At 34.4% G+C, this 13,013-nt stretch overlaps 1 protein-coding gene across 1 annotated transcript; it reads left to right on the top strand.

Moving 5' to 3' along the window:
- Window positions 1–659: 659 nt before the first annotated feature.
- HELRODRAFT_107709 (hypothetical protein) lies at window positions 660–9,527 on the top strand (the record flags this gene model as incomplete). Its single annotated transcript, XM_009029181.1, has 7 exons — window positions 660–796; window positions 4,320–4,401; window positions 4,655–4,786; window positions 7,907–8,012; window positions 8,080–8,137; window positions 9,117–9,292; window positions 9,367–9,527. The coding sequence occupies 7 exons, from the start codon at window positions 660–662 to the stop codon at window positions 9,525–9,527; spliced, it is 852 nt and encodes a 283-aa protein (XP_009027429.1).
- Window positions 9,528–13,013: the final 3,486 nt, after the last annotated feature.

The raw sequence follows: 13,013 nt of genomic DNA, 5'->3' as shown, positions 1-13,013 counted from the left end.
ATATTTTTAATATAAATATTTATATTTATATTATATATATATTATATATATTATTATATATATTATATATATTTATTATATTATTATATATATATATATATATATTTATTTTGTATTATATATAGATATTTATATTTGTTTATTTTAATATATTTTCAGCTGCACTATTTTTATATTGAATAAACTACTCCAAGTATTAAAACTAAAACCATATAAATTGCGTTTTGCATTTGTTATCGGCATTTACTTTTAAAATTTGATTACTTTTTATTACTGTCTCTAATAAGCAAAACTAATAGTGTCTTGGGTCAAGCTTTTGGTTGAGATCTTTTGATTAAATCTTCAGGTTCATGTTAGGTTATATGTTGTTGTATTGTATATAAGTTGTCTGTTAATTTTTTTCTATTTGTCTCTTGTCTCTTGTTTTTGTTATGATTCAATTCTCTATTGTCCGTATTGTTCTATCTGGCTGGACCATCATGAACAAAACAAATTGCTAAACAATAAACATGTATTAATATATATAATTAAGTTGATGATTAACATATATTATAGTGTCATATATACGTAAATAACATTACATAACATTAAACAAAACTGAAAGATAGAAGGAACCATTTGTTTATTTCAGAAAAAATAAAATAAATATAAATTATAAAATGCCTTGTTGGTACTATGAGAAGAAGGACTTGCTGAACACTCCTTCAGTGAGACAGGGCATGTCTCCAGATACAGAAAGTAGATACAGAAGAGATGGGGCCAGGTTCATTATAGATGCAGGTGCAAAAATGGGATTGTGAGTATTTTTTAATTTGTTTTTTTATCAAATTTATATTTAAATTTTTACCTAAATCAGAAATCTGGAATGGTGTTTGTTAATGTTAAAAAAAACTATACAAACACAAAATAGGTTTTTGCTCTAGCTCATCTGCACATGCAAATGTGTAGGTTTGCCTGAACATGGTTTTCGACAGACTTATTTTGTTTTTTATTCAGTTTTTAATTTTGTTCAGTGATTTATTACTTTTTTTATATTTTGTTTTACTCTTATTTTTATTAGGAAAAAACAGTTAAATAATCAGAAAGAATATAATGTAAAACCTGCTATCAATTTTTTTTATTTTATATTTTTATATATAGCATCATATAACTAGAATAAATATAACGGCTTTTACTCACTTTCAACGGTCGAACATATTCGTCAAGAGTTTGCATATATATATATAAATATATTTATATATATATATATATATATATATATATATATCACATTTAATTTAACCAGTAATTATATTATGAGCTAGTAATAAAAAAAATGTCATAATGAAAAAAATATTAATTATTAATATAATTAATTAAATATTAGAAATGAGATAAATATTAACAATATTTTTTAACTATTAAAATTTGCAATTACCCTTTCTTTTCTCATATATCTCCATATCTTGTTCTCTTGCACTGGCTACCTATAAAATATAGAATAATTTTTAAAATTTGCACGTTTATGTATAAGTCTCAAAACAAACAACAACAACACACGTTTAGACGACATTTTGGTTGCTGTTTGGCTACCTATGATGAAACCGAAATACCCCTCGACGCCATTCACATCTGTCACTCGCCTCAGTATCACGCAACCCCGCTTTCACTTTGTCCTTCTCCACCTGCTCTCTTCATCCCAGTCGCGGTCGCCTTTTCTAGATCCACAAAACACATGTACAATCTTCGTTTCTTCTTTCTATAATTCTGCAATATTTTCACTATGAACAACGCATCCACCGTTCCCCTACCAGGCATAAACCCACACTGCATTTCATTAACTGTCACCATATTTCTCAACCTTCTCTCAAGCACCCTCTCCACTACCTTCATTCCATGCTCTAGCAATTTCACACCCCTATATGACCCACAATCTCTCACATCTCCTTTGCCCTTATACAACGGCACCAGCACACTATGTCGCCAATCCTCAGGTATACCTTCATCATCCAACATACTGTTAGCAATTCTCATCATAACTTCAATTCCTATCACCCCACTCGCCTTTATATGTTCCGCTGCCACTTCCGAAACCCCTGTCGCCTTACCTAGTTTCATTTCTCTAACTGCTTTCTCTACTTCCTCCATCGTCACCTTTTCTATTAGTCCGTGTGTGACCGCGGATTCCACATCTCCATCCCACTCATTTTCTTCATTCATCAACCTTTCCATATGGGCTTTCCACACCTGAGCTTTTTCCTTCTCATCTATGCACAACTTGCTAGATCCATCCCAAACATATCCATTCCCTATAACATCTTTCATATCCCTCATTGACTGCTGTGCTACTTTGAACATTTTCCTCGAACTCACATCAAATTCCATTTCCCTCATTAACCTATCTGATGCTTTCGTCATTGCAGTTGCCACTGCCCGTTTTGCAACCTTCTTAGCCTTCCTGTACTCAAACTCCGCTTCCCCCGTCATGTCCCTTTTCCACACCCTAAACCTCTCCTTCTTGATCTCCAAAACCTTTCTTATATCTTCATCCCACCACCACGTCTCACCATGCCTACATTTTCCTTTCGTCCATCCACATACTTTATCTGCCGTAGTCAACACACAGTCCCTATATCTCTCCCAAACATCTCCATCCTTACCACTCTCCCAACTTTCAGCCACCTTCACTTCAAATGCCTTCCTCACCTCTGCATCCTGTAACTTCCATGTCTTTCTTTTTGCCACAAACTTATCCTTCTTCCTCCTCCCCATTTCTTTTGATGCCACATCCATCACAATCATACTATGCTGCAACATACCAAGTATCGCCTTCACATTCCTTACATACTTTCTATGCTTCGCCCTTATCAATATATAATCTATCATTGACCTATGCTCCCCTGATCTATATGTAATTAGTCGTGCTGGTTCCCTTGTAAACCAGGTATTCCCCACCACCATGCTATGTGCATCCGCCAACTCCAACATTCCGCCCTTCCTCATTCCGTATACCATATCCCCATCCCCCATGTACACCTTCATATCCGTCTGCATCCGCCCCCACATGACCATTCAAATCACCCAACAACACCACAAACTCATCCAACCCCGCTTGCCCAATCTTGTCAGAAACATCATCATAAAACCTATCCTTCTCCTCTTCCTTCCTACTTTGTTGCGGAGCATATCCTGATATTACCCTCACTATTACCTTTCCAAACACCATCACCACCACAATTACACCATTGCTTTTCCGCCTCACTTCCAACACCTTCTCCACCAACTCTTCTCTTACCATCACACCAACTCCTCCCGTACCATTATCCCCCTTCCACCACAACTTATACCTTCCACCTTTAGCCCCCACAAACCTTGTACCCTCTCTCTTCCATCTGATCTCCTGTAATGCAGCCACGTCAACCATTCTCCTCTGCAACTTCTCCACCACTTCCAAACTCCTTCCTGTCAACGTGCCTACATTCCAGGTACCAAACCTCCAACCCCTTGATCTACAAGTAATCCTTCCATCCATAGTGCCTTGCACCGCAACACTATAGAGTGGGGTGCCAGTAGCCAGACCATCCACAGGGCCTTGCACCGCAACCCCATGGACTGGGTCTCCGGGGATTCTTCGCACCCTCTTCTGCCGGATACTGAGGGCCATTGTCACTTCTGTCATCATCATAAGTAATTTATTTGGCTAATTTTTACGCAGGACACCCTTCCTTACGCAACCACAGTTATAAGCGGTGGGCCTAGCCTTTGATGATCCAACATCACTCACAAGGCAGTGAGGGTCAGTTTAATGTCATAACCAGGACATTTATGTATAAGTCTCAATATTATCTTAATATATCTGATAAATACTTAAGAAATAATTTAAATTGAGATTTATGTATAAGTCTCAATTTAAATTATTTCTTAAGTATTTATCAGATATATTAATTGAACCTAAACGCCCTGGTTTACGATCGTCTTCTTGTTCTCGTTTTTTCTTGCCAAATCTGCTTTTGCTTTTTCTGGTCTTTCTTTCTAGAACTCTTTACTTACTTCTCTGACTACTTCTCCATCACTTGCGAAGTTCAGAGCGGATCTCAAGACCCATCTGTTTTCAAAATTCATCGAGGAGCGCTGTTAAACATCGCGGAAATAGCGCTTTATAAGCTAATTGATTGATTGATTGATTGATTGCAGAAAAATATAAATGATTCAGTGAAGGCCAATGATTTTATTAAACAGTTATTTTTTTTGTTATTTTACTATTTATATACCTTAATATTTATTGGAATCATTGATAATTTTAAAGCTTTTAAAAATTAAATTAATTTTATTTTTTCAAGAAAATATGACACCTGTGCAACCGGAGTTGTGTTGTTCCACAGATTCTATATGTTTCATTCTTTCATCGAATTCCCAAGATGTGTTTGTTGGATTTTTTTACTATTCTCTTTCGTTTATTTTAGAGCTGTTAACATCAAACCCAAAATGCATCTTATACATTGCATAGGATAGGCAAGGATTTTTTGGTGTTTGAACCCACTCAATGATGCCATGTTTTGTTAAATCTTAGATGAGCCATTCTTAACTGATTCATACCAAATGTTTTTATGATCGGCTTTGAAGAATAAGTTGAGTAGATTAGGATAAAATAATGAAATATTTTTTTGTTTTTCAGGTTACAGCCGCCTGTTGCTTGTTTTTGGCTGGAAAAGTTGAGGAAACTCCAAAAAAATGCAAAGATCTGATAAAGGTTACAAAGAGCATGTTAACTGATGCCCAGCTTGCTACATTCAAAGAAGATCCAAGGGTTTGTTTATTATTATTTTTTGAGGCATATGCGTTACACGAGAAATTTTGAATAATAAGCATAAAACAATTTTGTCCCATTTGCTAACTTTTAGAATTTCACATGACTTCACTGTTAACTTACTTATTAATTTTTTTAATTTTTATAACTTATTTAAAATGTTATTAGATTATTACGGTTTTATAGCAATTGAAAAAAATAATTTATCAAATGAATATTAGTAGTGATGCTCGACGTTTTTTTGGAAGGGCCACTGGAAAGTTAAGACATTGACTGTAGATGATATTCTATGAGGAGAATTTACTTACTAAATTTGATATATCTCGCTTAATATAACTTGCTGAAATTTAGTGTGTCCCTCGAATTTAATTTAATGATATTCATAATTGAAAATGTCTGCTCACGTAGGTACATCATGTGCTACCAAACATGCCGGCATATAACATAATTGCCTTTTCTTTCGAATTTAAAAAATCGAATTTATAAAATCTCTTCATGAATCTTCCAGCATCGCAAACTAGGCTTCCCGTCATTTTCAACAATAGTTTGAAATACATCTGTATCGTATAGCAAAACAAGCAAAGCGTACGAAAAAAGACATAGTCGATGCTTCATGTATCAAAAACGACAAAAATGAGATGGTTCTTGAACAAGATGAGATCAAGCTACAGTGGAAAGAATACTTCAACTGTCTGTTAAATGAAACAAATCCCATCAATGTCAACTTTGACGCTCCACCCATCGAAGGTCCGATTCCAGACATCACTGTAGAGGAGCGTACTGAAGCTCTGAAAGCTTTGAAGAGTGGAAAGGCAGCAGGTCCTTTGGACTCACAAATGACATTATCAAAGCATTTGGTACTGCAGGTATCCAAACGTTACTACAACTTTGCCGTGAAGTCTGGAGAAATTGCTCAATGCCGACTGAAGGAAGCTATAGCATGACAGTTCCGCTATACAAAGGCAAAGGTGATCCATTGAATCATATCGGGGTATACGTCTGTTAGAACACTCCCTGAAAATTGTCGAAAAAATCATTGAGAGAAGATTAACGTCGTGCATCACAATCGGAAATTATCAATTTGGTTTCCTAGCCGGGAAATCAACAATTGATGCAATTCACATCCTTCGGCAACTGCAAGAGAAGTACCTTGCAAAGCGTCAACAACTATCACACATTTTTGTAGACCTTGAAAAAGCATTTGATCGAGTTCCCCATGAAGCAATCAGGTGGAGTCTACGTCGACAACTCATTCCAGAATATCTTGTTCGACATATGATGGAAATGTATACGAATACTAAGACTCTTGTCAGCACAACGGTTGGAAACACAGATGCATTTGACATCGGCGTTGGAGTTCACCAAGGCTCGATTCTCAGTCCACTGTTATTTATAACTGTGATGGAAGAAATCACAAAACCGATACGCACTGGTGACATTTGGAATCTAGTATATGCTGATGATATCGTTTTAACAGCCACTTCTGAGCAGATGCTTTGAAGGTCTGGAACACCAGACTCGCCGATCATGGATTCAAAGTCAACATCAGCAAAACCAAAGCAATGAACACTGATGAACCCATCCAATCCACAGCTACTGGACGATAGCCCTGTTCAGTTTGTAAAGCTGGTGTAGGTAACAATTCAATCAAGTGTCAGCAGTGTAACTAGTGGTGTCACAAACGTTCAAAAATAATTGGTACTTTATCTAAAGTGTCCAATTTTGTTTGTCCTGCTTGCATCAATCCACAACAACAAATTCGAAATAGCAATGTTTTTGAAGCCATTAAGGTAGAGAAAGTCACATCGTTTCAATATCTAGGGGGTGTTCTGGATTGTATTGGAACAACTGAAGCTGCCGTTCGAGCACGCATAAGTGCAGCCTGGAATAAATGGCATCTCCTTGCCTCTATATTAATGCCAGATATTCCACAAAAAATTTTAATTTATCAAATGAGTCAGCTGTTAGACAAGTATTATCTGCATCTTTCAAATCCTGACAGCATGGGGAAAAAGATGTCACCCAACCGTTATATAATCGTTCCCCTTTTAGTAGTATATAATCTAAAAAACTATATTAAAAAGTGTCGGTGACAGAATTCATCCTTTTCTGAAACCCGTTTCAACTTTAAACCATTCAGTTTCTTCACCGCTAATCTTGACCGCTATATAAACCTTTTACTATTCTTATTATTTTTTCGTCAATTCCATATCCTTCTCGGATCATCTATGCTCCCTTTCCATATGGAGTCATAGGCTTGAACAAAATCTACAAAATACATGATTAGTTTTTCATTATGTTCCAAACTCTTTTCAATTAGTTACTGACACAATAAATGATATTTAAGGTACAATATTGTTTGAAGAAGTTAAAGCACTCATCCATCAACTAAAACCATGGAAAATTCCAGGAGAGGATAAAGTAGGTGAAGAACTTAAATTCATATAAGCTGAAGGAGAACTCATGGCAAAAAAAATTCAGAATTTATGTAACCGAAATCGGGCCGAAGATGGTTGTCATCATATCAAAAAAAGGAAAACTAACACAGACCAGCACTGGACCACTGCATTGTTGAATAATGCATTGTTAATATAAATGATAATATTGCAGAAAAGACTGCAAGCACAGTTTGATCAATTTTTGACAGAAGAACAGGCTGGGTTTGGAAAAGACTATACTTATGTATCGGTCTTATTCATTTTGTTTTTTCATATTCTTCGAATCAGGATCAAAATAGCTCAATAATAAATGTATCTTAAGTTTAGTTTATGATCTTTTTTGGATTCATAACTCTACAGACAAATTTTTGGTAAAAACAGCAGATAGTGAATCTTAAGTTGAAACTTCAATTTTCGTTAAGACCTTGAATTACATTGCATTGTATATGAAGACAGATATATTTATCAATTCTAGAGATCACCTCTAAAGGCTGAAGGGTTAATTATATCTTCTTTCAAGTTTGTGCGTTAAGATAAGGGTTGGCAAGTTGCGCTCGTGGTCATCAGAAAATTCGTCTCTCATGTACACAGGTGTACACAAGTGTTTGATGGTTGTCATTACTAACGGTAATATCATTATTTTTAACATTTTAAAAATATTTATTTTAATTTCTTTGGTTAGGAAGAAATTATGACGCTAGAAAGAATACTCCTACAAACCATTAAATTTGATTTGATAATAGAACATCCCTATTCATTTTTGTTAAAGTTTGCCAAACTCATAAAAGGTTATTTAATTTTTTTTGTTGATAGTTACATATTTTTTAATCATTGATAATATTATCGTATTTTTAGGCGATAAAGGTAAAATCCAGAGACTGGTACAAATGTCTTGGACTTTTATTAACGACAGGTTTTTATTAAGCATCCAAAATTTTAATGTTTAAATTATGGTTTATCGAGTCTGCCTTTAAGGTTTGGTGTTTATGATTTTATTGCCAACAATTTATTAATGTCCAAAAAAGATTTTAAGAAGTAATTTGAATAAAGTGGACGTGTTTTTAATAATATGATTGGTTCTGAGATTTTCTGTTGTCTAACTATAAACGAAATGGAATGGAATAAAATTCCAAATACCGGCTTCAAAATATTAATATTTTATAAATAAAATTTTTTTTAATAATTCTTTGAATAAAAACTAAATAAACTAAAATTTTATTTGACAATATTAAAAAATATTAAAAGCATCAAATAAAATATTAAAATAAAATTAAAAAAATTAAAAATCGATTAAAAAAATGTAAAACACTTTTAAACATTTAAAACAATTTTTTTTTACAAAATTGTATAAAATTTCCCATTTTAAATCATAAAAATTTAGACGCGCAATTTTTGCTCTCGCAGACGCAACAGGCTCGTAGACTAAGATTGGTCTATAGAAATCATATGTCGTAGAAAATCTAAGATATGTCTCAGAGACCTGAATTGCGCCACACTAGCGTGTTCTAGGCTTGAGAGTCGGAACCCGAAACAGAAGTTAGAGTCGAAATTTTTTGTCCGGATTCGGGAATATTTCAACCAAGGAATCGGAGTTTGAGTAGGAAATTTTTTCATTCGACTCTGATATCCTACTTGGTTGTTGCATTGCATTAAAGTATACAAACCATTTTTTTGATAAGTGAAATCCTTATACATTATTTTCAACTAAGTTTTATTTGTATAATGACTGATTTTAATTCCCGAATAGTTAATATTCTTAATATAAACTTCTTCTATGACAAATTGAAACCAGCCAATCAACAAATAATAGATACAAATAACTTGATGAAATAAAATAAGCTTTATTTTTTAATAAACTGATGGTGTTGATCGTAATAATTCATTTTGCGTAGCCTCTGCACAACCTTATCACTACAATGGGAGCCTGAAGTAATCGCCGTTGCTCTCATGTATTTGGCTAGCAGACTCAGTAAATTTGAGATCACGGATTGGCATGGAAAGCCACTTGGATTCAGAGGAAAGTGGTACGACTATTTTGTTGAAGATGTTTCTCTGGATTTGTTAGAAGGTTGGCTTTGATAATTTTGTTATTTTGGATAATTTAAGTTTTATTGCTTTGTGCTCACTCCATGCATTGCACAGATATCTGTCATCAAGTTCTAGATTTGTATTCGAAGCCCCCTCAAAGAAGTGGTGATGCATCTCCTTCTACCAACCCTGCAAAGTCAAAATCTAATGTTTGTGTTTCAATTGCTTTATTCATTACATTTTGTTGTAAACATATTAAAATTCAACTAAAGTAGAGTATTATATTGCCCAGATAGCTTTCTAGATGGGTGTCTCAAGTTTAAAAGTCTACAAGCTGTTTGATGTTTTAAGTACTTCTTGTACATAAAAGTGCCACAAATTAAATTTTCTGAGTACAAGTACTTTAGTTTAAGTACAAGTGCTTTGATTTCAAATGTGAAAAAAATGAAATTGACATGTTTTAACAAAACCAAACCATAGTCATTTTTATTTATTTATTTTTATTTATTTTTTTATTTTTATTTTATTTTTTTATTGCCATCTCAACAATACCAAAATCTGAAACAATCCTGATTGGAGGCGATCTCTATGGCCATGTTAGAGAGAAGTCACGGGTTTTGTTTATTGAATACACATTTTAAAAAGTAGTCTCATAACATACAAAAGTACACCATCAGCCACGCAAATTGATTTCTTCGCTGTCAAGCAACAGCACCGAAGGCTATTCAAAAATGTCAAAGTTATACCTGGCGAAACATGTGTCGCCCAACATAGACTTCGTGTGGCAGACCTAGTTGTCAAACTGTCAAAACATAAGTCTAAACAAATGCCTCTGAAAATTAAAACGTGGAAGCTGAAAAGCAATATTCATCAAGAAAAATTTCAATAGATTGTCGCCACACAGTTAGACCACCAATCGCAATCCAGTACAGATTGGAATACAAACAAAACCGTTTTGATAAACGCTGCAACTACAGTTTGTGGGAAAACTGTTACAAAACGCCAGCATGAACGGGACACTTGGTGGTGGAATGACAGTGTACAAAATGCAATAGCTGAAAAAAAAGCTGCATACAAGCAATGGCAAAAATCAAAGTCTGTTGATGACCATAAAATTTTCCGTGAGAAGAACAACTATGCAAGACGTCAAGTTGCACTGGCTCGGACAGATCAGTGCAGAGTGGCTCATTAAAAGCAAAGGTGAACAAATGAAATCTCTGTATTGTATAGCAAAACAAGCAAAGCGTACGAAAAAAGACATAGTTGATGCCTCATGTATCAAAAACGACAAAAATGAGATGGTTCTTGAACAAGATGAACCAGTGCGACTTGACGTCCTGCATAGTTGTTCTTCTCACGGAAAATTTTGTGGTCACCAACAGACTTTGATTCTTGCCATTGCTTGTATGCAGCTTTTTTTTCAGCTATTGCATTTTGTACACTGTCATTCCACCACCAAGTGTCACGTTCATGCTGACGTTTTGTACCAGTTTTCCCACAAACTGTAGTTGCAGCGTTCATCAAAACGGTTTTGTATGTACTCCAATCTGTACTGGCTTGCAATTGGTGGTCTAACTGTGTTGCGACAATCTGTTGAAATTTTTCTCGATGAATATTGCTTTTCAGCTTCCACGTTTTGATTTTCCGAGGCATTTGTTTAGACTTATATTTTGATAGTTTGACAACCAGGCCTGCCACAAGGGATCTGATGGTCCACTTTTGTATGTTATGAGATGTTCCAACCTTTTTCCAAAAATGTGTGTTCAATAAACAAAACACATGACTTTCAGCAAACTCAAGGATGCGGTTGCCATCTTCATTCCGTTCTCCATAGCCAAAACCGCCATGCACGTTGTCAAAACCATTAGTTTTCTCTCCAACGTGGCCATTGAGATCGCCTCCAATCAGGATTGTTTCAGATTTTGGTGTTGTTGAGATGGTGTCAGAGAACGCAGCCCAGAAGTCAATTTTTCATCTCTTCTGATTCGCCTGTCTGTGGTGCGTATGCAGAAAAATAGTCATTATTTGCTTTTCTAGGAGAATCTTGATCCACATGAGACGTGAGTTGATCCTGTTAATATCCAGTACTTCTTGGGCTGGCAGTTTTTTGACAAAAATTCCAACACTATTTTTGGCCGTCTTTTGATCATTCCAGAATAGTTCATATTTTTTTTCTGAGTTGATATGACAGACACCATTCGATTTCCATCGGGTCTCCTGAAGGCAGCAGATGTCAATCCTTCTACGCCCGAGCATTTCTGCGATTTCCATGCTGCGGCCGTCAATGGTCCAACATTGAGCGATGTATATATATACAACAACAACAACACACGTTTAGACGACATCTTCCCCGAGATCGGGGGTTGCCGTTTGGCTACCTATGATGAAACCGAAATACCCCTCGACGCCATTCCATCATAAGTAATTTATTTGGCTAATTTTTACGCAGGACGTCCTTCCTTACGCAACCACAGTTATAAGCGGTGGGCCTAGCCTTTGATGATCCAACATCACTCACAGGCAGTGAGGGTCAGTTTAATGTCATAACTAGGACATCGATGTATATATATATATATATATATATATATATATATATATATATATATATATATATATATACATACCTCATATATATACCTATATATATCTATATATATATATATATATATATATATATATATATATATATATATAGGTATATAGATCCAACATCACTCACAGGCAGTGAGGGTCAGTTTAATGTCATAACTAGGACATCGATGTATATATATATATATATATATATATATATACACCTCACTGACTAGAAGGCTTACGATGCATAAACAGAGTGGTGCTATCAAATCTCATTTGGACTCAACACACTCAATCACTATTAGCCGTGAAATCCTCGACAGCAACACCAAAGTAATATACCAGAACAGCAACTACACGCATCTTAAAATTGCAGAAGCAGTCCTAATTGACATCAATAAACCAAAAATAAATATACAACAAAAAATGACAACCTCACTTCCAACCCGGCGCTTAATCAACAATGAAAACAAAAAAGTAATAAAAACTAGCATTTTAAATGGTGACAAAGAAGAATATGATGCTATCGATGAAGAAAAGGAGACCAAAGAAGATGGCCAGCCAATAAAGAAACCTGACACCTAATTTCCATCTAAGTTTATTTTGACAAAGTCAATTTCCATTTAAGTTCATTTTGACAAAGTAAATATTTCCCTATATAAACATCAAAAAGCACTGATGATGATTCATTCGGAATCGAAATATGGCCTTATTTGCAGCATGAATTCGGAAAATAAGTTTATTTTGAATTTTAATAAACTAAACGTTCACCAAAAAACTTTAGTGAGAAAAATTGAAAAAACGAACTACAAACATATTAACGCCAAACATTCGGTAGAATTGTAGAATTTATAGAATATTGTAAAAATTATGGTCTATTACCAATATATATATATATATATATATATATATATATATATATATATATACATTTATATACATATATATATATATATATACAATATTCTATAAATTCTACCGAATAATGTTTTGGCGTTAATACGTATGTAGTTCGTTTTTTCGATTTTTTTCACTAAATTTTTTTGGAGGACTCTTAGTTTATTAAAATTCAAAATAAACTTATTTTTCGAATTCATGCTGCAAATAAGGCCATATTTCGATTCCGAATGAATCATCATCAGTGCAAGCTGATTTATATAGGGAAATATTTACTTTGTGAAAATGTT

This window comes from Helobdella robusta (genome assembly GCF_000326865.2).
Source record: "Helobdella robusta unplaced genomic scaffold HELROscaffold_6, whole genome shotgun sequence".
Taxonomy (NCBI): Eukaryota; Metazoa; Annelida; class Clitellata; order Rhynchobdellida; family Glossiphoniidae; genus Helobdella; species Helobdella robusta.
This window is presented reverse-complemented; position numbering and strand designations above follow the sequence as displayed.